The sequence below is a fragment of the Meleagris gallopavo genome, chromosome 9 (assembly GCF_000146605.3).
Source record: "Meleagris gallopavo isolate NT-WF06-2002-E0010 breed Aviagen turkey brand Nicholas breeding stock chromosome 9, Turkey_5.1, whole genome shotgun sequence".
Taxonomy (NCBI): domain Eukaryota; kingdom Metazoa; phylum Chordata; class Aves; order Galliformes; family Phasianidae; genus Meleagris; species Meleagris gallopavo.
The window spans coordinates 4,310,888-4,338,397 of record NC_015019.2 but is presented as its reverse complement, the minus strand read 5'-3'; the positions used below and the strand labels follow the sequence as shown (position 1 = coordinate 4,338,397).

Below are 27,510 nucleotides of genomic sequence, written 5' to 3'. Positions count from 1 at the left end.
TAGATTCTGAGGATGAAGGGAGAAGAAGGATGATAGGATTGTGTACAACGTAATACAAAAAGACAAGACATGAGGAGTGATAATAACAAATAAAAGAAAATTGTCAGTCTTTGTACCATGATGGCTAATCTCAGAAGCACAAGGGGACCAAACTCTATGCAGTCAGTAGTGCCATGCCAATGAAGCTTACACAATTGGATCATGAGGTTTAGCTCTAGAATTGGGCTCAGGGTGACTGAAAGTACACACATTAAGAGTAATTATTTAAATCAGTGTTTATTTCTATCTGCCACAAAAGACAACCACCATCAGATAATCAGAAGAAAACAAATTCAGCATCAATGAAAAAATCTTGCTTTCTGTGGATAGCGCAGCTCTGCATCCATGGGTGATATTCTTTGGGAATAAGGACGTCTGGCTTCATCATCTTCTGGAGTTATGGCACTTGGGTTATAATGAACTTCAGCTAGGGAAAATAATGGGGGAAATTTTTTCAGTGATGATTATTTGGTTTCACTTATTTAGAAAGAAACCTGACTGTGCACAATTGAATGTGCACATTGAACATGCCTATGCTTTAACTTCGGGAAGCTAACAGAAATCAGTATCTAAAACCAGCTGAGAATGTTTGGTGCTTAGGGCAGAATTCCTATAAAGGAACCTTGCTTTCAGAATTTGACCCTGCAACAATTTCTCTATCTTGGAAGGCAAAATCTTCTGCTGGGATCTTTCTGGGCGTAACAGGTTCACAGCAGGTCCTGTAATCCCCAGTGTCTTTGCTTTTTTGGAAATGCATGAGACAGAATAGACTGCAGTAACTCCCTAACAGGAAACAGGTGTTGTGGGAACAAAAGCCAGCTGGCATAGGGTGGAGCATCTCTTAGGTGCCTCAGTTGGAAGCTAAGCTGAGAGTTCCCCTCCTTTTGGAGAAAAGCCGTATCAGGATCTTAAGGGCTTTCTGACTTTCCTTCCATATAGAAAAGGCATCTGTAACACAGCCATTGACCTCTAATTGAAGTCTGGTGTAGACAAAGCAGTCAAAGTATTCCCATTTATTTCCATTGGTTGGGATTTGGCAGTCACTGTATGGAACCTATTGCATCTTAGTCTGTTTTCTTACCAATCCTAAAATTTCTATCCAGCGAAGTCCCAGGGAGGATATCTGAACTGAAAGTTGAACTTGTTCCATTAGAATTTGGATTCCACAAAACTGGGGATGGGGATCTGTGGTTTAAAGGTCTTGGTGTAGATGTAGGAGTTGTACCTGACCCATTCCAGCCTGAAAACAGAGATTAGAAAGCACAGGAATAAAATTCTGTATGGGAAATTCTTCCTGGTGTGTTACACCTCAAACTGCCAGAGAGGAGAAAGTTCAGGGCCTGCTTCTTGTACCTTCCTTGTACAGAATTAGTGACTAAGCAGAAATCTCTTTCAGAAATCTACATTTTTAACTGCATACTGACACATCATGATCCTATCATATAAGCAGTTCATGGAAGAGTATCCAATGCAATGCAGAAATAGTAGGAAACTATTGAAGAGAATCCCATGCTCCTTACTGTAGGACAACTGTGACATGAGTGAAGCTAATGAAAACCACTTAATGCTTACCAGAATAATTATTCTGTTGAAATCTCCCACAGCAAAAGTGTATTCGGCACTGCTTCACTACATCTTCCTTCATTAGGCAGTGAAACACAAAAATAAAGAACCCTAAAGAAGCAAGAAGATAAATCACAGGTTAGGGGCTTGATTGTCCAGCCTGCTCCCCCTTTTCTGATGTATTTATACGTCACTGAGTTACCAGCAAGTTATGGATGGGCAGAGAGGTAAACCCTGAACCAGTATCACATTGGTCCAGAATTGCATTGAAAGTCATTGGTGCATATGAAAGGGTATCAGAAATAGCAACCTGCAGATTTGGTATGAGTAATCTGACAATCACTGGAGATTCTCACCAAGCATTTTTTGCCCAGACAGAAAGGACTGTGCCAGCTCCTGAAAACACATGCTTATTGGGACCCACATTTCAACTGTGTGCCTTCATGTACCTAATGGCAATACCTATCATTGCTATGCTGTCTAAACAACACTGTCATTTCACTTCAGTTGAGCTTTCCTAATAAAATAGCAGAACAGTGTAACTCAAAACCTGTATGACCTCTCCACTTCCCCCATGCTTTAATTATATGATTCCACAAATGTATTTCTATTCCACAGTCCTAAATTGTTGCATTTATAGCTGTACTCCATTCAAGAATTACCTTGCAGAGTGTTAAAGATGCTGAAGAGATACAAGAAAAATATCCTCACTGCTCCCCAGGCAAAAAAGGCAAAGCTCCAAGTTAAGCCCAAGAGGAACATCAAGCTGAAAGCACTTTTGAGGTCCTGGAGAAATAAACGTTTCCAGAATCTGGATCTCATTTGTGTCCTTGATTTCACTGAGTGGATTTGGAGGAGAACAGTGATGAACATGGCTGTGTTCGTCAGAAACACCAAGAAGATGTAGGCCACAACAGAGATGTAAAACACCACGTTATCTTGAATCCAGCAACTACAAGAAGGGAAATATGATGAGGAGTTCTGCAGGCAGGGAAGCTAAAGAAGCCTGGCTTCCAAAATAATCCTCCCGTGTGGTTCTCTGATACCAAGCAATGGCATTCCTAACACCCATTGCTTTCCCCCAGTACTGAATCTCTATTTTTTGCCTTTTTCATGGATGTTATAGAAATATAATATCTTGGAGTCTTCTGTCAAATTCAGATAAATCTGATAATTGTTTCACAAATTGACAACGTACACAGACAATAATACACTACCTTAGGAAAATCAATTTAAATATGACTTAATTAGGAGTCTGTTTAACACTTTTTCCTCTGAGATGTCATGAGTGTGTTGTCCCTCCAACATTCAAATATTTGAGGTAATTGTCACCAACATGTGATCAGGTTGTGCTAAATAGAAAGCAGGGAAAAAAAAAACAACCAACAAAAATGAAGCGATGCATTCCTTGCTATAAAATCCTTTTGAAAAGGATGAAAGAAAGCAGTATTTTCCCACTGGAGAAGAGAGAATGTGCAGGGAGCATATACTGATGTCATCTCAAACTGAGTTGCTGTTGTGTAAAGGAAGAGATTATCCAAAGAGGAAAAGCAGAGCTGGAACACACAGTGGCAAAGAATGTTGGGCACTAAGCTGGAAGAATCCCTGCCCATCCTCAGGTCCACTCCACTAAGTGAGAGTTACTCCACATGGCTGTCTTATGGCCCAAAAGGATCCACTGAAGCAGAGCCACTGAAAGGAGAGAGCTGGGATAGGGAAGGAAAGACAAAAGCAAGGGAGCTGTTGTTGCCTTCTGGTTGTTTCTTCTATCTTTAAGATACTCTGAAGACCATCAAAAAGCTTAGAATATTGTACTTACAAATTGCTGAATGGACTGTTCTCACTTTGTGATCCATTACCATAGAAGTCTTTATTTATAATGAGCACAATAATGGTTACAATCGCTGGTATTCCTAACGTGGAAAGAAAGAGAAAATGAGATATTCCAATAAACGAGATAAAATGAAGTATATGGGAAGATGTCAGACAATTTCTGATGACTAATTACTGCAGACATGTACTTCTTGGGATCAAATTGTACTCCCAAAGCTCCTTCTGAAATGAGTGTAATTAAATGTGTGGCATAGCAGGATTAATCTCCTTATTTATGTAAATTACAAATGAGTAGGCATAAAATATCTGTGTTTGCAAAATGTTTGTGAATGTTCAAACATCTCCAGAAGGGATCCAATCTGGTAAAATAAAACCAACTGATTATTATAAAAAGTAGCGTGTTAAAAGAAAAGCAGACTGCCGCATTTTGCATGAAGGTCTGACAGAGACAGACATTTTCCAGCCAGCGTTTGATCAGTCTTCCCTTCCATTCATTTCCTATTTGCCATATTTCTTTCAGTTCTGGCTTTTCTGTTCAGAACAACTGCTGCCAGCAGTGCCATTACATATGGCTGCCCTTGAGAGCAATTATATGCAACATTAAATCTAAGGATAGAGGTGATTACATGCTGCCCTCTATTCAAAAACATTCAAAAAAGGCTTTAAAACAGCCTCTAATGGCTACAAAAACAACGCACGCCAAACTGTTCTTTAGGTCACTGCCTCTGATAACACCTTCTCTAACAACTGAGCCATCACATGGGCTTCTTTCTGCCTGTGTGCATCACATTGCTGCGAGCTCCATCTCAGAGAAGGTAAGAAGCACAGAAGTCAAAAGGAATTTTGCTTACTTACCCCACCCAGCAATGCAGCATTTTAGGATGTACTTCGGGATGTAAACGTTGAAAACTTTGACGAGAGCCAAGTAGAGGTGGACAGACTCCATGCACATCCAGGTGAAAGCTGCCAGCAGGAAATAGTGCAGGAGTGCAGCCACGGCAATGCAAAGAGCAGGCAGGCTGTAGGAGGACAGCCAGGGGTTGACCAAGAAGATCACATTCAACATCAGCAATGCGGCACAGAGGTTCAGCAGGATTTTTGCAGGATTGTCTCTCCGCAGCTTCCTAAATAGGAGTGGAAAGTAACTAGGGTGTCATTGCACAGATTGTGCTGGGACAGTTGCCTAAGTCTGGAGCCCTGTTGTGCCAGGAGCTACTGGTATATCCAGTGTGAAACTACACCCATCCAACAGCACAAACACACCAGAGCGACCAACAGCGAAAGAACAGGAACATAAGCAACTCTATTTTACTGTTTCTAACATCCAATGTGCAGTTTATATAGAGGGAATATTCCTTATTCTTGGCATGAAGTCTTACCTCTACCCATGAAATATCCATTTGTGAAATGGAAAAAAATAAGGAAATCAGAAGTTGCTGAACAATTTGGTGCATGTCTCAAAGTGTAAGGATTTGAATCCCAACTTCACCACAGTCACAGGTCAAAGTAAAGCAATATTTACTCCTTCAGATCTCACTCCTGCCCCTTGTGAATCACATCAACGAATATTACCAAACATTCTGCTAGTTTCTGAAAAGTTATTGCTGTGAAAGCATTAAAAAGTGTTACAAGAAAAAGGATCAGACTTACTCAAGGGCTAGGTATGTCACCAGTGTTATAGCCAAAAAAAGGGAAGAAGCACCACATCCTGCATAGCTTATCAGAGTTAATACACGATCGTTTGTCGCGTCTATCTCTGCCCGGGACAAGTCCTAGATACAAGGTAAAGAGTCACAGCTGTTTGCCAGATGAAGAAAATTGCTTTCCACATTTATACATCGGTAAGAAAAACAATTTCTGTTTTTATGTGTTTCTTACTCTATAGCCCTGCAGAATATTCAGACTAGTGCAGCTGGTTCAGACATTCAGCATTCCAGACATCCAGCACCTCCTCGTGAGCCTGGCAGTGCTGTACTACAGAAATTCAGCAAGGATCCCAGTATCACACCAAGGTTATTCAACTTGCTTTGTAGGAGAAACTCCAGTTTTAATGTTTCAGTGGCAGTTGCCATGCTGGGAACTACACAAATTTGCTAAATGCCTTGGAGCGCACATCCAAAGAGCATCGCCTTGAAATGCCATGTGGGAGACCAGGCCCTGCTTCTCCCAGCTGCTGCCAGGAGTGAGGCTGATGGGATTTTGGTTGTTTCCTGCCATGTTTTCTCTGTCATTTGGTGAAACACTGAATGTCAAACTAGTCACCTACACCTCTGGCGCACAATGGACTTAGCAATGTCAACTGCTTGTGTCTATTCTTGCATCTAAGTGGAAGCGCAAAAGAGAACTTAAAACGAGACAGAATTCCAATTGCTTGAATAGAAACTTCAGCACAAGTTGTCTACAACCTGTAAGACCTTCATTCCTTCCTGCAGAAGTCCCATTTTTGCGCTTTGGTGCCTCCCCTTGAGCAGAGCAATGCTGACCCCTAGGGGACGTTGGGCAAGACCTGGCCTTGGGGGGACAGCCTTATCCCTCACTGGTTGAGTTCTACAGGCAACAGACAATTCTGAGTTCATTTCTTCCCCATCTCTGCATTTGTTGCCACCTTTTCTCAGGAAGTCATCTCTGTATTCTCTTTTTTTTTTTTTTTGACATTTGAATTTTAGTTTTCTGTGTATTAAAACACCAACTGCCTTTTCTGCCAGGAGGTGATAGTTAATGTTAATAAATAGTTAATAAATAGTTAGTTAATAGATAGTTAATAAATCCCTTATTTATATTCAACTTCCCTTCCTGTTGGAGTGCAGGCAAAGCTATCATATTATTAATTGCCAACTGGCAGGTAATAAATTAAACGGTATTTTGAACATGAACATTGATTAAGTCACTTTGCAAAGAGGTTCAGATTACATCCATAAAATGAATTTGTCTTGTGGCAAGGAACAGTTAGAGGACTTTATGCCATGGTAATTATTATAATTGCTTTGTTCATTGCTATTGATTTTGGCAAAATGGCAGATATCTAACAGCTGGGACGGATGTGAATCTCCCATCTTTCCCCAAAACCAAAACCAAAAAGTGATGACTTTATCTGGTGCCATGCGTCTCTTTTGGAGGTGATTCATGGAGTACTTACCAGCAAGACTCCAAAATGGGTAAGATGGTTACAAAAACAGATTGTGTAATTCATATCTGTATATTCCGTTTCACACCCTGTTGTATTCCAACCACCCAGTCCATCTGTGTAATATAGAAAAAGATTTTTAAGCAGAGTTAGTCATGCTCAGTCATTTATAGCTCTGCAGCATGCAGAATGTGTGAAAACGAGCTCAAGTTAGTACAGATTGCAGGGTCATTTAGCAGCATACAAATGATATTTCACACAGGAACACATCTTACACAGTTGCCTGAGAACCTCAAAACTTGGATGAAAGCCTTTGGTGGAAGGAAGAAATATTTAAAGTCATTTACATTCCTGCACACAGAGGAAGCAAGAAGGTAAGGAAGAGTTAGCTTGACTAGGTTGCACTGCAGGGTGTGGAAACACAGAAGGAAAGAAATATTTACAGGGCAGAGGAACTGTTTAGGCAGCGTGTAGCACTGAACAAGCCAGATCTTCCCTGGTGAGGTTCTATTTATGACCCTATTTATGTGGCATGTATGGCATATTCGGAAGCTAAACTTCAAATTTAAAAATAAATAGATAGACAAACAAGCAAATAAATAAATGAAATCTAACATTAATATTAAGGAGGCAATCTCTCCCACGTGGGCTGAATTAACCCAACTCATGGTTATCTTTCTGTGTCCATTTACTCCCTGAGCCGTATTCAAAGCCTGACCACAGCAAAGTCCCCTCTGACTTCCCTGGGGTGACTTTGAGAAGTCATCTGATGTTCTGTTGTGTTTCTGCTATTTTTCTTTCACTAATTTTTCTTATCCATGTGGATGCACCACTGCACATCGCCAGACATGTATCCCTAGAAATAACGCCAGTTACTGAGATATCAGTGCCTGTGGAAAGCAGCAAAACAGAAGGGGCCAGATGCGAGGAGATGGATTCCAAATTTCAAACAGGAGCCAAAGGCTCTGGTGACAGAGGGAGCACAGCAGCTCTGTACATCACACTTACCATTCTTCAGAAAGTCCCAAAAGACGCAGTGCACTGCTGCATTACCCTAAAGGCGGAGAAAGAAAAAGAGGCCGTGACATTTATTCAGTATATCTGTGCACTGGCTTGCATATAACTGGGATTTAAAGCTGTGGCACTTTGATTTAACTCCCCCCGTTCTGGAATGAGGAATGAGGGGAGCCTGGTCTCTGTGCTTATTGGCATGGTGGTGGTCCCGGGGGTCAGCAGGTTCCTGAAGATGCCTCAGTTCGGCAGCAGTGGAGATGTTGGTCACAAGAAAGCATCTAGGGTAGCACTGCACTCATCCATAGCAGCACAGCCAGCAGAGGGCTCCCATCCTGCCTCCTCCATTACCAAGTGAAATCCTAGGAGTCAGTGCTTTTCTCAGTTTTCACAATTTCTGCACCGTTCATTGTCTGTTTGGGCAGAAAAACTGACAAGTTGTCCAGCTCAGGTTGGTCCCTGTGTCTCATCTTGTTGGCTTCGTGTGATATCTGAGGTGTCACAGCGAATTACTGGTGAAATGTCCAAGTTCTGAATAGGACCTACCATAAAAACCTTGATCTCATGTGACATCAACAAAAAAATTAGCAAATCTCACAATAAGAAAACCTTTATTTCAGAATTTCAGTGTTTCTGTTCTCACTCTGAAACAAGGCAGAGAAGAAACCCAAGAGAAAATAGAGCTTGTGTGTGTGCTGCAAGCAGCTTAAATGGGTTTTTAATGCAATGTTTGCTCTTGGGGACATTCGAGTTTATTACTCATAACGCTGCAGCAAACTTTCCCAAGGCACAGATTCATTTTCCTCTATTATTAATAAAGTTTGATAAGGCACAGAGTTTACAGGAAGCACCCTAACAGATAAGCTGTTAAAGACTTGTGAACTGCAGGCTGTCAAATATAATTAGGCAGAGAGCCAAAGCTGTAGGTTAAGATGACAAATCATTAAATATTTAATTAGGATATTTTTTAAAGGTCGAGGAAAAAATCCGAGAGGTGCCAGATGGCCTCATGGAGTGAAAATGACAGAAGAGAGAGGATATGTGGATGAAATTTCTGGCTATATGTCATTTGCTAGAACTGTATGCAAAGTCCATATTGTCATAAAAGCAGTATAGTCAAGCTGTCATTAACTGGAACCTTTATCAAATTCAACTCATTGAATATTTCAGTTCTGTCCTTATTTTGCAATGCGTTTGCGTGCAGAGGAGGTCATAAACTTTTGCAACACAAAGATGTAATGAATTAACCTGGTCAACAAGTCGGAGCCATGCCCACTAAGCAGATAGTGTAAGATCGATTTCAGCTTTGAAACATCATTTTGAAAGAGGGTGGTAGAACAGGTCACCCAAGGAGGCTGTGGATGCCCTATCCCTGGAGGCACTCAAGGCCAGGCTGGATGTGGCTCTGGGCAGCCTGGTCTGCTGGTTGGCGACCCTGCACATAGCAGGGGGTTGAAAATAGATGATCATTGTGGTCCTTTTCAACCCAGGCCATTCTATGATTCTATGGAAGAACACAAACCAAAGTGATTTTGAAAATATCTATGCAGTGTTTTTGCATTTCTTGAGATTTACCCCTCTCACTGACTAAAGCAATTTGCAGAATTAGAAGCAATTACAGATCGATGCTTTTACAGCCAAGCTGCCATTTTTTTTTATCAAATAAATTATTTCTTGAGAGAAATTGACCAGATCAAAGCAAGGAAATGAGGGAAATGCCCCTTGCTTCTAAGCATGGGTTTACAGTGGAGACGTGAGCTTTGCTAACCTGCAGGAGTGGACCCAACCACTGTCAGTCCTTTGGCTGATAGATGTTGGAGAGCTCAGTCAGCAAAACGTTCCATAATTATCTGTCCCCTTGTCAGCTTATTTGAAGTGGAAGTGAAATCGTCTTTATTTCAACACATATCCTACCGTATTTTTGTTGATGTGCTGAAGAGTTATATTCACAGGTTCATTAAGGTTCTGAATCAGTGAATTTTCAATGCTGGCACTTACAACGTAAGTGTTCAGCCTCTCCTTCTGTAAGCTGTCATCCTGCAGTGGGAAAACGCAGACACGCAAACAATTCCAAGTCATTTGAGTTACCAGCAATCCTGCCCCTCGCTGCTTTCTCAAATTGTCTTTCTTGGAAGCTGCCATCAGCTAAACGCCACGGGATGCCTGATGTAATTTAACTGCTTGCTACTTAATCAGAACGTGCAGTTAGCAGCCAATTCAGGGACACTTTCTACATCAGCAGAAGCAGAACAGCTTCAGCTGCATCAGCTGGATTGAGAAATCTGCATAACCATTTCCGTATATGAAAACATCCAGTTGTGTGTCATTTAGCTCATTAGACAGCAGACACACTTGTGGATGTTTGTTCTGCATGGAAAGCATTGCTCAGCACACTGCACGCTCCGCTGTACCAAAGGAAACAGCTCTTTTTAAACTACACTCGTGTTCCAGAGTGAAGAAAACACAGCAAATACTGGAACAGTTCTAAATGCAACATATTGGTGCTGCTGTTGTTTTAATGGAGAAAGAAATCTTGAAATTATTTTCATAACATTTGACATGTGCTATGGATACCGTTTAAGTAGGAGCTTACTGTCAGAGGAGGATGGGGCACATTCTTTAACTACAAAACAAAAGCAGTGGATTGACATCAGCTACAGAAAAGGAAGAAAACATCTGCAGTCTCCAGACACCTCATGGAGCATTATCACTGCTGAGAAGGTTTTGATGCTTGGATGCATTTTCTCTGCACACGTCTTAATGCCCCGTCAGCCCAATGCTAAATGCACCCAGAGCAGATCATGCCGCTGGGATTTTGGTTTCGTGCACATTAAGGACAACTGAAGCGATTGCTGCCATGTTCACATTTGTTAGGAATGATAGTTACCACAAAGAGAGAAGTCGTGCCAAAAAAATTAAACTGGATCTTTGAATACGTCTCTGGGTCAGCCTGGTTGTCTCCTAAGAATGTCTTCAGTGATTTTGGCAAACGCACCGAGGCCAAGGCATTTTCAAATGGGTTTTCTTGAACACTGATCTGCAGGAAAGAAACGATGTGCTCAGAGCTGCCTTCCCCAGCACACTTACACACAACAGCAGCAGGAATGGCCTGGATTTCTCACCTTGATATCTCTTCCTTGGTCATACGAGGTGACACCAAAGGCCACTCCTTCAAACACGCTGGGATCCGGACGCATCACCAGCAAGGCGAAGGATGTGGTTATGACTGATGTGTTTCTTTCTGTGTGAGCCAGCTTATAGCCTATCTCCTCTGTTGTCTTCAGGATCCTTTATGGAGAGCAACAGCAAGAAAAAAAGACACACCCCTTGAAATGTTCTCCTGGCTTCACAATATGCAGTCAGGAGCTAATCAGCTAAATGCCCGTGCTCTGGTTTTGATCACAAAGAGCATTCTCTGCAGCACAATGGACTATATTTGGGATAGACGGTATTTTGTTGGGTACAGAGTCAGATGGCTACAAGCAATTGGGTTAGCTTAGAGTCCCAGAATCATAGAATCATTAGGCTCCAACCCCAAGCCACCCCCACCGTGCCCATAACCACGACCCTCAGTGCCACATCTCCACAGCTCTGGCACATCTCCAGGGATGGTGACCACCATCTCACTGGGCAGCTGGATGTGCTCCAGCACCTCGATGTCTTTCTCATAGTGAGGGGCCCAGCACTGAGCACAGCACTGAGGTGGATCTCACCAGAGCTGAGTAAGGAGGGATGATCACCTCCTGCTCCTCCTGGTCACACTGTTGCTTATACAAGCCAGGACACCAGTGGCCTTCTCGGCCACCTGGGCACACAGCTGGCTCGTGTTCAGCCAAGCATTGACCAGCACCCCCAGACCCTTGATCCTAGGCTGGAAAAGACCTTCAAGTCTGAGCATGTTTCTGTCAGCTGGAATTCTGGCAGGTGGACGATACCCTTCTGTGGCTGAGAGTCAGCCCACTGCCAGACAGGGTTAAATGGATTGGATAAATCAGCCCTGGAGCATCTGAGGGGCAACATGAGTTCTGGAATGACATCAGGCAAAATTAACTCCCAGACGAATACTACATTTCATCTGAAAGGCAGTAACTTGTAAAGCAGACTAATCTGATTATTTGCAATTACTTAATTATACTCTCTGGTAAAATATCAGAGACAGAATAATTCAATCTGCAAGGGATTTCTGGAGCTCTGTAGTCCAGCTATTTCAAGGTAAGGCTTGTGCTGTGAAGCTCTGACCGTCTCTGAGCATGGAGATTTCACAGGCCGACATCCCAGCCTCTTCTCTCAACTGAGTTTTGTTTCTCAGTAGAGAGAAGAGGCTGGGATCCTTAGGAAGCAGCAAATTAGGGTTGTTCAATGCATGTGGGTATTAAAAGAGTTAGACTTCTTGCTTGGCAGCCCATAAGGCTATTCAGCAGTATGCAAGTAAGGATAATAGTCTATTGGAAATGTGTTAAAGCTGGCTTTGACAGACTGAAAGAAAACCTTCCTGTGCCTTGGTCTGGTACCAGACACAGCAGGACCCCAGTAAGATCTTTTTCGCCCTAGAGCTGCAAAGTCTGGAGTTAAATCATCAAAGTACCCAAGGTCAGGAATTGCTACTGAAACCTTACAGAAGCAAAGTCATAGCTCTTATTGGGATATCATGTTTAGCATGTGCCAGGTATCACCAGAGTACTCATTCACATGCCTAATATTCTTCTGTAATAATATCTTCATTTTCCTTACAAGCTTTACATACCAACTCCATCTCCATTATGGATCAGGAATCTAGAGTATATATTAGCATCAGAATGTCATCCTTGTCCCTAAAAGCTTACACTGTATGGGAAGATAATTGTAAGTAATGGGTATTGCACATGAAAAAAAAAAAGAAAAAAAAAGAGTGTATTTGCGAAGCCAAAGGCAAAGTCAGTGAGCAGCCATCACAGCCCCCACTCCACACACTGCAGCACAAGAGGAATTGAAGAGAGGTAACACAGCCAAAAGGACTGTGATGCTGCCCAAAGCTTTCTCTCCATCAGATTTCCTAATCTACTTTTGGCTGCTGATCCTGTCAGACTCATGAGTTTGAAAAGGCAATGAGTGCAGAGTTCTCCAGTACAAACAGCTGGGCTGCTGCACTCTGTGCCCCACCTGGAACCTAAGGGGAAATCCACTTCTGTGCAGCTATGCTACTTACCTATTGGTCATTTTTCTGATGTTCTGATCCTCCATTTCTTGAAGTAAAATATAGTCCAGTATAGTCAATATAGCCTCTGCAAGTGTCACACTTAAATCTACAAACTTCACAATATCAGAAATTTTATTTCCAATAACTTCTAGTTCTTCCATATCCAGTGTTGCATCCGGCAAGAGATATAAAATATGCTGTACAACATCTTGTGCATTCTCTGGGAAAAGTTAAAAAAAAGGGGGGAGTACAAATGATTTACGTGAAATATAGATGATTTACGTAAAGCATGGCTTCACATCTAGATATACAACTACACGTATGTACATTAAAGCAAGGGATTAGACTGTGCCTCTTCTCTCTTTCTATGCGGGCATAATGCTTCTGATCTATTAGGAAGTTATGGCCCCAAAAGAAGTCAATAAGCCCTCAACACGCCATGAAATCTGGCAAAAACTTCAAAGCAAAATCTGGGTATTTCAGGTTGTATTTTAAAGGAAGAAAACAATGTGGTTTTCATAAGAATATAATCACCTGCTTTTGGCTTATAAAGATTATCTGTAAATACTGTTTAACTTTGATCATTTGTGAGTTCAAAATTAAACAAGCCTCTCCCTCTGCCCAAATGCTGCTTAATTGGCATAGCAGAAGAACAAATTATGAATGATGTAGTTTGAAAATTTGGTATTTGCCATTCATCATCTCATCGTTCTGCTATAATTTTTTAATAGTAACAGAGCTTTACTACTTGCGAGTCAGAGAGACTGTATGTAACTGCAGATATATTTCAACGAAATCTACAGGACATGAATTCCTTTTACTTGGAGTACAGGCAGGCAAAATCTGCCACATTATTCTCTGGTTACTTACTTAATTCTACATCTAAGTGTTGGATTTGAGACAGTTCTTTTGAGCAGTAGCTAGAGAATTTGAAGCAATCACAAAATCCATCTACATTAAAAATATTTTAAGATGACCAATTGAGTAGGATGCATATAATACAGTGCTGCAGCTTCATTTTTTCTGCTGTCCAGCACACACATTATTTAAGTATAACCAATTTACTTCCATTCACTGTATCATGGAAGGATCCGGTGGCTTACCTTCTGTTACAATGATGTTATGAAGGTCCAGGATATTACTTGGAAGCTCTTCTAGTAATTTACATTCAGTCATATTTGGATTGCTCCAGAAAGATTGCTCAAGATCAATATTAATTGCACTGAAAAATGAAACAGTGTATTTCGAGCTACATGAAAAAAATATATTAATTGATGTTCCCCACATTCCCATTTAAGTAACTAAAATCATAGAATCATTAAGGTTGAAACCAGTAAGGTCACTAAGTCTAACCATCAGCTTACTAGAATAGTAGATTGTCAGGCTGGATATTAGGAAGCATTTCTTATGAGAAGAAGTAGTGATGCACTGTCACAGGCTGCCCAGGGAATGGTGGGTCACTGCTCCTGGAGGTGTTTAAGGACAGGGTGGATGTAGTACTGAGGGACATGGAATAGTGGGCAACATTGGTGGTAGGAGGATAGTTGGACTAGATGATCTTAGAGGTCTTTTCCAACCTTAATGATTCTATGGTTTTATGACTCAATGCCTGTGACCACTCTACCACATCACTCAGTGTGTCATCTATCCTTTTCTTGAACACCTGCAGGGATAGTGACTCCACCACCTCCCCGGGCACCTTGTGTCAATACTTCACCAATTAGCCTGATTGTGAAAATTAATTGCAAGTCAGACCTGACTTAGCATTCATTTAGCACAGTGGGAACTGAGTCCAAAAGCCAAAGTGATTTGAAATGCACCTGGAAGGAGTGATATTCTGCCAGTGGTGGGCACAGTGCCATGAGTGGATGGCACAAATGCTACAGTTCATCTGTTTCCCCTCCCAGCTCAAGCAGACAGTCAGTTTCTTGCTAGGCTGGCTTGCACTTGCTGCAGGTGATGGGAATTACACAGTACTCCCTTTTCCTGCAGTCTGTACTCAGTTAGCCATCCTTCCTGGCATGGCACTGCTGTGCGCCACTGCAGACATCCATTTGGACTCCATCACACAAAGCCTTGCACTCCCTCCTCCTCCTTTGCCATTCAAGAACCAAAATGAGATGTTCTGGTCACTCACCACTTCCTCCAAGCAGACTGCAGAGGGTTTTTCCTGCAGCTGACCTCTGCTGTGGCAGCCGGACTTGTTTGAGGCCAGAAATAGCTGCCCTTGTATTTGGTCTGTGAAACATTTTCTGGGCAATCCAGTAATACTGAGGATGAAAGACATAAAAGATCTTTAAAAAGATTTGATAGTCAGAAAGCAGACTTCCTTGACACAGCTGTTCAGCCCTCAACTTCTGTTTCTGCTGGCACTGAGCTGTTGTTTTCACATCTTTTGTGAGCTGTATGGGAGTATTTTACAAGATTACTGACTGTAAGAAAGCATTTTCCCCAGGTATTTGGCCTGTTCTGAAACCTTTTTCTGCTTTTGTTTGACAAGGTCAGTTCTCAGGTAAAGTGTTAGCTTCACAGCATCACAAATCATATTTTAACAGCAATCCATCCTGCAGGCTTCTCTCATCTATCTGAAGCTGCTTTCACACTGCCCCTCGTTATCCCATCCATGTCTTTTCCTCCAAGCTTGAAGTTTTGTACTTGACCTTTTAAGTCTTTGATACAAAACGTGTTTTTGAATTTCAGGTACAGTCTGTTATCTCTTATCTCTGGCTTTCTTCTGTATTTTAAGGACTGATAAAGGTTGTTACCAAACCAAAAAGATCGCTTGCAATTTGAGACTCAATCCAATCAGCACCAGCACTAAGAGAATGTCTGTGGTAGGTTTGGTTTAATTGCAAGATGTCTTTGCATTGCTTTCTATAACTTGTGCATCAGATGGGATCCTGCAGGGATACTTGTAGGGATGTTTTCCAGTCCTAACCTCTCCACAGAGCCTCAGTTTGATTAAAAACCTGCAGTCAAAATGAGGTTTTAATGAAGTATCACCTATTAGCCTGACAGCCACATCTTCGGGTTCCACATCTAATGACAGCGGTCCGACTTGGAAAGTGTCATTCAGCAACTGTTTTATCTTGAGACTCAGCACTTCTTGTGTTTCATGTGATGTGACCTTCATAATGGCTTTACAAACATAGCTACAGAGACAACATACACAATCAATGCTATGATATTAAAAACATTCCATTATTATACCTTATAATGTTACTGGCTGCAAAAATAGAGAGTAACACACAAACTTATATTGAATTGAATAATCGATGTATGCATTTTATTCACTACAAGTGCAATCCTACAGCAAATGTCACCAAATACCACTTTTATCTACATGAGCACCTTATCACTTGAAATGCATTATGAAGTACCAATTACTGGGAATGCAGGTACAAGAACCTATTAATAGTTTCATGGAATTGCCTCAAAAGGTTTCCTAATCATGTTATCTTAGCGAAGGAAAATCTCTGTGAAAGTAAGCATTCTTGAACTGTGTTTTAAAGTCCAGAGTGAGCTAGTCATAAAACAATGAGGTCCTTCAGTACTCTGTGCCCAAACAGAGGCAGCAGACACCAAGGCTCCCTGAAAGGCACAGATTTAACCAACTGCTCTCCACTGGATTCCAGTGTTTTCTCTTCAAAACAACTATGTTTGCTGACTCAAGGAGGTTTGGAAAGACCATCCCTTTCTTTTGAGTGGCTTCAGACACAGCAGAAAGAACAAAGGAGTGGGAGCTTTCAAGTGTTTCCAACCCGCTCCTGTTCCTACACAGTTGTTTCCCACTCAGCATGGCCCTTGGGGTAACCATTTACAACCCTTTGAAGCTGATGGGAACTCAGCTCCCTCTGCTCTCCTGCCCTGAAGTCAGAAGGCAATTAGGATTTCCTGCAGAAGAAGTGCAGGATTCATCCTGGCAGACCTCCTGGGCACGGTCTAGCAATGCAGTCTGCCACTCTCTGTTCCGGTTTCGATGAGGGGCACTGATCACAGCCAACAGCACAGCACAAACCTCCCAGCTTGCTATGGAAGTATGGCAAGATCCCCAGGATATGGGCCATAAGAGGAAAACCTTGGATGCTCAGATACATTTCTCTGACTTAAGCATTACTGATTCTGAATCTACACGTGTTTTTCTGGTTTATGCAAATAAAGGTTCCCCACTCTACCCTGAAACTAAAATATCTGATGTGTGATCTGTATTTATGATCAGGTTCATAGCAGGAAGCAGGATTTTCTTATTAAATCAGTGGGAACTAGAAAAATCCAGTTTATAAACACAAGTCTTACCTTTGTGACATCTGCTTTGTCTTCATCTTCGGTTTGGATAGGACACAGAAAGTTAAAAGCTGGTTAGAATCAGCTGGTGCAAGGGTGATTGGAACAGCAGAAACCCCAGGTGTTCATTAAAATAGAGCCTAATGTCTTAAATGACTATCTAGAGTGGCCTTTGTTTCAGAGTGCTTCTGGGACATACGGAGACAAAACAGAAACTCCCAGTGCATGGACACTGATTCATGTGGAGAGCAGAGTAGATCCATATCTAACATTGCTCAGTCACTGCGCTCACCCAAAGGGTCTTCCAAAGCAGACTGATTGCAAAGAGTGCTGGGCATGTCCTGCCTTCATCTTACAGAGAGCATTCCAATGTCTGTTCAGACACAGTGACTCTCCAGTCCATTGATTTACATGGAGTACATTACATTTAATGCTTTCTACAGAACACAGTAGGATTAGCATTTAGACCGTGTAACTACAATATCCTCAGTGCAAAGGTAAGAAAAGTTATGTTTTTAAACCAGAAAATAACAAGTTACATACACGGGTCCTCTTGTACACATTGCTTTGTGGAGAGTTAACCCTGAAAGGAAATAGAATAATTATTTGATATTAAGCATATAGAATTACTCATCCCATTCTGCTACTGCCCAAAAAGATCTTGTGACCACATGGCAGACCTTGCAGCAGAGAAATCGTCTGGAATTCAGCACAGGTATGTCTGCATAAATCTCTAAGTGCTGTGGCAGGTATGCATTAAGACAGGAAGCTCTGGAGGGATCTGTTTTAAGATCTTGTTTCCTATTCTTTACGTGTTCTACTTTTCCTCACATTTTAAAAACATTTTCTCTGTTAATTTCTTGGAGATATTTAAACAACTTGGAATCTGACTGCAATCTCTCTCAAAGGACATAATGTCAAGGTGACACCAGTATACGGCTTACCTGATTTTAAAGTCCGTCACAACTAGTTCTTCACCTGCAAATATGACACTAAACTGGAAGAAAACAGTAACATTTTTGTTAACTTCATTTATTGATGCTCGTTCTAGAACTGCTTGCAAGTTTAAAATTGTCACTGAAATTCTAAATCCCAATGAAAAGGGCTAAAAATATTTGGAAAGTGTCAACACTTTCTGAATTTAATTTTATCCCTTTAAAAATGCGTTGGATAACATGGTTATGAAACGCTGTGATATTGTTACATGGAGACTTATTTCTGTGTTGTCCCCTAAGTTTGCGTGCTGTACCAGCTGTCTTCATCATCTGATACCTTCTAGAAATAAATGAGAAGGAGAAAAGAGTGGCACTCACCCAGTTTTCTATAAGCTTCCTTGCATCATAGTAATCAGGAGCTCTCTCAGTTGTGTAGAAGAGCGAAAAGTTCATGTCAATGCTATAGAAGCTGACTGCAGCAAGAGAACAAAGGGAGATGCATCCTCTAGTTGGCACAGATGGGTGTCTGCACTCTGTCCTCATCCCTCCCCTTAGCCATGGTTCTGTTTCCCATTCCGTCACTTAGGCTCTATGGGAAATCCCACCTTCCGAATGTCTAAGTCCAGATTACTGCACTGCACATCTAATGGCCCGAAGTCAAGGCCAAGTTATCTCATTTTAACAAGCAAAGGACAGTGGTGCACCAACTTTGCTTTTCCCATGTGCTGAGAATGCATAAGAAGAGGTAGGATGATCTACTGACAAAAACCTCCTTGCCGAGCACAAACACGTGACCAGGTCTTAAACTGTCGTGCGTACAGTGTCAGTCGGTGCCACTGAGAATCAGCTCAGCATTTAAAAGTCTCCTTGGGAAAGGCACTTACATGCAGTGGGGCCATTGGTGCTGCTGCTTGGAGACAACGGCAGCTGCGTAGGCGCCGCTGTCGATGATGCCTCACTTGAACCTGCTGAAAAACAATTGAAAGGTCTGAGAATCAACACTGCACATTGTTCATAGGAGAGAGAGTCCCTCAGCAGAGGTCACTGCCACAAAGAGCTGTTGTTGCTCCACTCAGAACAGACCTCTGCGGAGTGAAGGGAAAATACGGCTCTGTGTGTTTGTTTGTTTTGTTTCTCCATTGCTTATGTTGAAGAGCAATTATCTCTCTGCTCCCTTCTTGTTTGCACAATCTGTGGCATCCTTCAGGAAAGGCCACTTGTCAAGCACAGGATAGCTACAGTAACGAATGGGAAACAAACAGCGATGTTCACCGACTTTGATTTAAGATAACCTGGCAGAAGGATTCCCATTATAAACGCCATTCGTCCTGCCTGTCATTTGCAAAGCAAAACATTCTGGGAATTTGTTCTCAGCTAATTTTCCTTGAAGTGAATCACCTTGTCAAACCAGGTAGGGCTTTTGCATTTCACATGCAATCTGCCACCCCCTCAGGCAGACAGGGACAGAACGGCAGTGCTTGCTCACATGCACTACAGGAAATGGCAGTGAACGAATCACTGTATAACATTACAGCTTTGGTGATGAAAGAAAAGCATGATCACAACATTTTGCTGTAGACATACAGATATCTTGCTATGCTGATGATCTGTGCTTTTTCTTCACTCACGTGACTATCAGACTTGACAATTCTAGCTCTGACAATGAGAAATAAACTTAACACATGAATAAAAAGCTCAATATCTATGAATAAGGAGTGTGCTCAGAAATAGATAGGATAAAGCCACGCTTTGTCAACCACTGGTTTCTCTGCTGTAGTTCAGTGTAAGAAGAACCACCCATGACTAAAATAATAACAAGCTCATCTCTGACCCACTTGACTCAATAGCAACACATCCATGGGCGGTAACAGGAACAAGGGCTGTTTAAAACTTGAAGAAAGAGTCTCCTATTTTTTTATCCCAAATGGCTTTGGATTATTTAGAGAGATTTAGATTGGATGTAAGAAAGAATTATTTTATGATAAGGGCAGTGAAGCATTGGCACAGGTTGCCCAGAGAGGTGGTGGTGTTCCATCCCTGCAAACAGCCAAGATAGGATGGATGGGCTCTGAGCACTGATGGAGCTGTGGGTGTTCCTGCTCAGTGCAGGGAGTGGGACCAGATGGCCTTCAAGGGTCCCTTCCAACTCCAACGATTCTGTGATTCTATGATTCTATTTCTCGACCTTGAAAGGACACCTGAAGTCAAAACAGCCCTTCTGAACAGGCACAAGACACAAGCCAGCTTTTCCCATGATCCTTGATGAATCTTAGATTATAATTTGGACAGCTCTTCTCTTTACTCATGCCTCTTCCTTCTGGGATGGCACTGCCTGTTAGAAATAGGAGGATCACTTTACCCTGCTTCATTCTTCCACTACAACTCGAGCCATTCCAGGAGCAAGCTGCCACATTGCCATTTCAAACCAGCAGCTTGCGGTCGGCCAAGAAGCCGATCTGACACCATGGCTATCTGCTGGTTTTTTGATTGGAAAAATCCGTGGGCTCAAATCATCGAGCTGCAGGACAGCCTGAGGTACTCAGCACACAGCCCTGCCAATGGCCGCTAACACTGTTTGACACGTGAATGTGCAGAAAGCAAGAAACTAGAAATATGCACTAAAGTAACAGCAAAACTCTGGAGATGGAGGAAAACCAACCTCCAGCAGAAAGCCCAGGGACCTGAAGCTGGAAATATGTGCTTTGCCCTCCAGCACGCATACACCAGCCCCCCTCTCCCCCACTGCCAGAACACTGCCCTCAGGATCCCACCCCCCGGGGCTGCACAGAGCCTGGTCCTGCAGCATCCCTCATGGCTTTAACCCTACACCGTAAGCTGCTGGTGGGAGCCTCTGTGCCTCCCCGTGATGTGAAGCTGCAGGCACAGGCTCTCTGGGCCTCGCTATGACACCATACATAATTAGTGCCTGGTTTTGAGCTGTCAGAAACAGTGGAAGAAAGTGTGTGTTTTGTTACAAGCTTCTGTAACAATTACTATTAGAAAGTGTGATGAGAATACAGAAGGGCCACTGCTGTGCAGTCATGCTTTGCCATTGGAACAAATCACTTCTTCCTTTCCTAATAGGAATATAGACATGAGACTAGACTGTGATTAGCCAAGCCATAAGTCAAGCAGTTTGTAAGCCTGGGGCTCAACCTGTCCTCCTGGTGCTGCCGTGCTGCGGGTTCTCTGCAGATAGGAGTCTGCAGGCAGCCGTGATTACAGGCTCCATTCCCTTCTTGTTATTACAGTGCAATGTTTCAAAACCCATCGCCTCAGGGGTGATGTATGATATCACCCGGTGTCAGCCAGGATGAACCAGAAAAATCTGCTAGGCAAAAACATACAGAAATGGCCGAACAAAATCCAAACCCATTCTACTTGGGAGTGAAGTTTCCATCTCCTGGCAAAAAAAAGCATAATTACAACTTCACAGGTTCTAACTTCTTTCTTTCTCTCTTTCTCATTATCACCTGAAGAAAAAAATCTTTTTATTTTCCCATGTCAGGAACCACTGCCAGCAGGCAAGTGTGGGACCATCCACCTGAATCCTGCAACCTCGTTTGTGTTAATTAACGTGCATGTAATTCCCTTCACAAAATGGGGGTTAAGGAGTGCCAACAGAAAGAGATCTCAAACCAGAAAAATACTATACCATAACATTTTTGAAGTCCTGGGTCTCAATTTGAGAATTTAATAGATGGCTTATTTGGCATTCTGAAAACATGCTTGATTTCCATCAGAAGTAGTAGCAAGAATTAGATTAACTGGTAAGCAAACTGTAATAAATGTACTGTTATATTACCAGCAGTCATTTTCATACATTGAATATTCATCTCTCCCAGATTATTTAAAATCAAGAAGAGAATTAGAAATCAGCGTGTGAGTGGGGCGGGGGAGGAGGAGGTGAAGGCTGAGTCAGAGGATGAGAACACACAATTCTACTTCATTGCCTTTAGTGAAAGCCCAGCTGAGCTGGAAAAGCAAAAGATCGTCGTCAAGAACTTTGAGAAAAAAAAGCAAAGGCCAAACAATAACCTTACTCCTCTACCAAGCAAAGCAGCACGATGGCTGGGATAATTATAGCACTCACACCATTCAGCAAACCATCGTAAGGCTGCTTCCTTCTGCATTCATATGAGCAGTTCCACTCATTTTGCCTAACAGGCCCAAAATTAATGTGGGATTTCCAAAAGCAAGCAGGCCACACAACTTCCTCCAGCACAACTGCATAAACTGTGTACTGCTGAGTTGAACCAAACCCTGCAGACTGAAGCAGTGCCCAGGTACATAAACACGAGATGCAAATCTTGCAGCTAGCAATTGCCACAGGGCATCAGTAATGATTTGAGTTGTGTCAGTAGCACCAAAATGGCTCTTCACCTTGACGTCTCATTGCATGGCTACACTTTGGCACAGCTATGTCTTGTACACGTTTCAGATGTTCTGACATAGACGGAATAGATACGACCCCACATGGACGACAAATAGGAACTCTTGCCCCTGTCTGACAGGACAGAACTGTGGAATGTGTCTTATCACACTTAGGGACATGGTACGTAGGGATGTGGTTTAGTGGGCAATATTGGTATTAGGTGGATGGTTGGACTAGATGATCTTAGAAGACTTTCCAACCTTAATGATTTTACAATCACTCACTGCTGTCTGTACCACTCCCTGTTACTGCTATCTAGTTTACCACCAGTTTGTCCCTGTGAAACAGCCAGATCATGAACTGCAGTTAATTACAGTAAGTGCTAGATTTATAGTAGAAGCAAAGGTCTTGCTGAGATCTGACACAGGCCAGATACTTACACACAATTAAATTGTATGTTCACGGGACATCACAGTGGTCATCTCAGCAATTGCTGTTGGGAAAAATTCAGATTGCAACAGCCCTTGTCCAGATGGGAGATCTCTATGCAGTAGTTCATGGCACCAAGGCAGGACTACTGCGGTGCCTTGTAGCTTAGCTCATCTCCTGTGCGATATGCTGCTCCTCATCAGTGACACACACAAAGACATTGCTTAGAGAAGAGGCAGTGCAGAAACAGAACTGCTGGGATAAAGGCAATGGGGTGAGGAGCCAAGAGGCAGATGGGAAGGTTGTGATTTACAGCTGTTATTCATGCCTCTTTTCTTTGTTGCAGAGCAAAGGGCTGTGTAAGGAGAGAGGTGGGAGAAATCCCTCTGAGCAAAGGTCCCAGAAGCAGTGGTTTGTTTCCTCTTTGAATTTCTTTTGCTCTCACTTTGATGAACCTGGAGCAGGAGAAGAAGTGCATGGGGAGCTGAGGGGTGGTTCTCAGGCACTGCACCTAACTGAGAAGCACTGCTGGATGGGAAGCTCCTTGGGTTCTCAGACTGGGCACCAACACCAAGCAATTCTTTCCAACTGTGCCTCTGCCCTCCCTGCGGAACCATCATCTCACAGAGGACAAGGAAACACGCATACAGTGCTACTGTGGAGCACCTATATATCATAGCATGCCATTAAGTCAAACAGTCAATCATGGCATGCCGTTGACTCAATTAATCAATCTCAGACTTCTGTTTTAATGCTGTGTATTTTAATACTGTGTAGTCCATGCAGACACTAGGACTGATAATACCAAACACTATGAGAGCTTTCAGTGAAGCAACATCCATGTAGGATGCAGCCCGGACAGGCATCTTATAGAGAGGTGATTACATCATCTCACTAATGGCTGGTCTCACTCTGAGGATATTAAGCAACCCCACTTGTCCTGAGATGTGGAGGGTTCCTTACTCTGTATGCATCATCCCCAGCAGTGCACAAGCCCAAAGGAGAGAAAATACCAGAGAGACTCACCACAGCGGAGGTGATGGCCAGCGACGGGAGGGATGCTGCTGAAGTCCCAGTACTCTTCCCTCCAGCTGACAACATTGCCCATGGAGCAGCCCAGCAGCTCCTCCTGGCGCAGTGCACGGTCCCACATTTGGAAGTAGTACAAGTTGCCAATGAAGCTGTTGCTCACTCGTACAATAAAGCCATCCTTCCTTTTATGCAGATGACCCAGCACCAGGCTTCCGTTGGGCTTCAGGCACTCTGTGCTGTTTATGTCTTTACTATACACCAGATTACCATTAGAGTAGACTTCCAGCAGTTGTTTCCTGGTGTCCCACAAGCAGCACACACTATACCATGTGAAAAGGGCTAAATCAACCTCAATGTTTCGGCTGGTGCCAAAAAGATACACTCTTAACTGCTTGTTTTCTCCAGAGAGTCCAAGCTCTAAGTCATTTATTTCAGTGGAGTTGTTGTTAGTGTCATAGGAAAATGCTCCCCAAGAGCTAATGTTGGTAGTTCGGTTCAGATCGATGCACACTGTGAACTGACATAGCTGAGGGATGCTGTGGTTGACCAGAGACACGTACTTATCATTCCTTCCCAGTAAATCCAGTGTTTCTCCCTGCAGAGAACGTGTTTCTATGAAGAAAAAAATACATATACCAAGTAAAGAGGGAAAATGAAGTGCTTATTTCAAAGAAAAAAAAAAGCTGCAATATGACCTCATCCAGCGACTTTCCTGGAAGATAATAAAAATATTTAAAGTTTATTCTATTTCTGGTTTCTGCTGCCTTTGAAATTAAATTCTGAGGCCTCCTACGCTACAAGCAAAGAGAAGATGAGTTTAATTCCGCAAGGGAAATGTTGAAGTCCTCAAGACATGCCCAGTAGGATCCAATACAGAATTCAGGTTCGGAATCCACCAAGTCCAAGATCTGTGTGGGTGCTCAGTGCAAAGGTTTCAGTTCAGCTCTGGGAAAAGAGCTCTTTGTAGGTTTGGCTCCCAGTGGCAAATCTGACCCCTGATCTTTAGGTTTGGGTTTCTGCTAATAATACAAGTAATAAGGGCTGTCCTTTTCCCGGCTTTGGAGAGTTTGGCAGGTTTTTCCTTTCCACCAGCTCCATCCCTATCCCACCCATGTCCTGCTCGTAGGGGGTCTGTGTACACCATCAGGGTGGGGAGAGTTGATCAGACTCCATTTGTAACTCAGACCACTCCTATGCAGGAAATCTGCATCCTTAACTTGTCTCTGTGCTCTCATGTATACATATGCTTCTCTACTGTAGGATGTACTTCCTCTAGGTAAGAACTGCCATTATAGTGAGCCTTTTATAATCCTATCTGGGGGTTGTTTTTACAGCATTTTCCTCAAATGAACTTAAGTCATTCCCAAACCTGCCTGCCTGCCATGCAAACCAGGTATTGTAAATCCCTCAAATCTAATCTGGTCAATAAATCCGAGTGACTGTTTGTACTGTTCATGAGGGTTAGGCACGTCCTAGGCTGCCAAAGTAGCTGACTCTTCTCCCCATCTATTTCACATGCTTCAAATGGAAGGCAAGTGGGAAATGACCCATACATGGTCTAATCATCTGTAGGTGGTTAGAAGCTGTGTATTGCTGTTCTGGTGTACCCTTGTGCCCTCAGAATATAAGGAGGATATTTCTCCTTACACATAATAACACTACTGTCTTTCATGTTTGTCTTACTTCTAAAATCAGCACTCAGCATTCAGATGGAGCACACACCACATCCTGGTCTCACTTCCACCACTGCAATGCCACTAAACCCTCTTTGTTTGCAACCACGATAATTATTTTCACCTGGAGTGGAATTCTGTAGGATTCAGAACAGTAGTATGTGATATCAGTGTACATGAGCTGGGAATGCAGCTGCTCTTTGCCAGCACACCAGCCCCTGCCTTAGTGGGAGAAAACCCTGGCACATGAACTCACAAAGCACATCACCAGTGCTGGGACCATAGGAGCACACCCATGGCAGTGCTTCTGGGGGTGCAGAGAGGTGAGGGCAGCTCCTTAATCGTAGTTGAAGCACTGAATGGGCACAAGAAAACACAGCAACAATCTTCAGCTGTACTTTCCACAGCTGCAGGGCCCCAGAGGTTGAGAAGCCAGATCCAATGGGTTTGCCCAAAGAAAGGGAATTGCTTTGTGATGTGAAATGGCAGAGCTGGCACCAACAACTGGCTGGAGGACCATTGCCCCGCAGCTGACAGTCAGCCTTTCAGGGATCAACCCTGCCACTGTCTGATAGCAGACACAATAGGAGCCTCTACCCAAAGAAAGTGGCAACGTTTGGCAAGTCCTAAACATCAATCCAGCCTTTGTATTATGCAGGTTTTACTTGGAAAGCAGTCATCTGTTCTTCGACTGCACTCTGTGCTGGGAGTGAACCCAGCACAACATTTCAGGGCCATGAATTATCTCTATGCCCCATATTGCTCTTGAGGAAAAGTCAAAGAAAGAAATACAAAATCCAATATGGAGCTAATTACTGGTTTTATCAATGGTGAAGTGAAAGGGCACTGAGTGTGCCCATGAAGCACAGCTGACTGTGGTTGACTCAGCAGCTGGGGAAATAAAACAAAAAAAAGAAAGGAAAAAAAAAACAAAAAACACCAGAAAAAGGTATCTTATGTATGCATACTGTGTGTGCATCAGGACAGCACTACTGGGCTGTGGGATGCATTCTGCTTGTGCAGTGGTGAGTCCTATGGGAATTACCTGTGAGGAGGAACAGTCCTGCAACAACCACCAAGATGCAGAGAGCCTTGTCTATAGGGGATTCTGCAGGTGCACACGTGGACCTCTTCATTCTTCAGGCATGTTCTGAAAGAGAGATGTGGGCTCTCACTCATGTGCTTGGCTGAGACATTCAGTCTGCTTTCTGGAGGCTGCTGAAATGGCACTTGCAACACATGAATCCAGAAGGTCATACCTGCTGTGAGCAAGCTGAGTAGTCTATGCAGACCCTTTCTGAAAGAGACGAGCTGGAAAAGACCCACAAGGATCATCGAGTCCAACTCCTGGCTCTGCACAGCACCACCCAAAATCAGACCATCTGCTGGAGTCACCTGGCTTAGAACCAAGCACAGCCCTTGCCTGGGGCTTCCTGCTATGGGTTACACTATGTCTGACCACTGGCAAGATGGAGATTGTTCCTTTGTGTCCAGATTTGTAAAATAACGTCAGAAAATGATTTTAAAAAACAACCCAAACGAACCAAACCTGAGTTAATAACAACTTTCTGATTTTCCTTTTGAGAGTGCACTTTACAACATTAAAGTGAGGAAATTTCACCCAGCTTTCCACTTACTGCTGTCACAGCAACATTTACAATAACACAAATCACTGCACTCCCAGCCGGCAGTAACCAAACTGAAGTTCCTACACATTTCTGGTGCTTCATACTTTCTCCTAAAAAACATCACATTCTTTAAAAGATGCTGCTCCAAAACTCACCTCCCCACGTGGCGCTGAAATCCAGGAAGGTTTTGCCAAGGGTTCCACACGACTTCTGCCAGATGCCAAAACACAGATGAGGAGAAAAATGAAGAGAAAGCCAGGTGGGAGGTTGTGATGTTTTCTGCGGGTCAGGCAATGGAAAGCGAGAGATTTCTTTTCCAAAACCGCATTTCTCAGGTACTGGAAAACCTGCTGTGACAACAGATCTTCCCTCCCAACATTCTCCTTTATTACTCCAGCAATGATTTGT

The 27,510-nt window shown here is 42.9% G+C and overlaps 1 protein-coding gene across 2 annotated transcripts; it reads right to left on the bottom strand.

Annotated features, from left to right (window-relative positions):
* Positions 1 to 257: 257 nt before the first annotated feature.
* Positions 258 to 27,510, bottom strand: ADGRG4 (adhesion G protein-coupled receptor G4). Of its 2 annotated transcripts, none has more exons than XM_010715206.3 (24): positions 27,258 to 27,510; positions 26,520 to 26,624; positions 23,796 to 24,413; positions 18,850 to 18,933; positions 18,344 to 18,438; positions 17,975 to 18,027; positions 17,574 to 17,613; positions 17,043 to 17,068; positions 15,750 to 15,898; positions 14,884 to 15,016; positions 13,850 to 13,968; positions 12,756 to 12,966; positions 10,693 to 10,858; positions 10,458 to 10,607; positions 9,485 to 9,607; positions 7,568 to 7,613; positions 6,572 to 6,675; positions 5,086 to 5,207; positions 4,291 to 4,559; positions 3,422 to 3,515; positions 2,265 to 2,554; positions 1,612 to 1,713; positions 1,121 to 1,279; positions 258 to 466 (listed from the first exon to the last, which is right to left on the bottom strand). In XM_010715206.3, exons 2-24 carry the CDS (start codon positions 26,608 to 26,610, stop codon positions 339 to 341), a joined length of 3,372 nt encoding a protein of 1,123 aa, XP_010713508.1. In that variant the 5' UTR covers positions 26,611 to 26,624; positions 27,258 to 27,510; the 3' UTR covers positions 258 to 338. The 2 variants fall into 2 exon arrangements, with proteins under 2 accessions (XP_010713508.1, XP_010713509.1); XM_010715207.3 differs by having other exon boundaries at positions 18,850 to 18,930.

Coding starts and splice junctions, on each gene's coding strand:
- ADGRG4 (XM_010715206.3), bottom strand. CDS start 26,610: ATGAAGAGGTCCACGTGTGCACCTGCAGAATCCCCTATAGACAAGGCT. Junction 18,439..18,849: donor CACCAATGGCCCCACTGCAT/GTAAGTGCCTTT, acceptor CTCTTGCTGCAG/TCAGCTTCTATAGCATTGAC. Junction 10,608..10,692: donor ACCAAGGAAGAGATATCAAG/GTGAGAAATCCA, acceptor TCTTTCCTGCAG/ATCAGTGTTCAAGAAAACCC.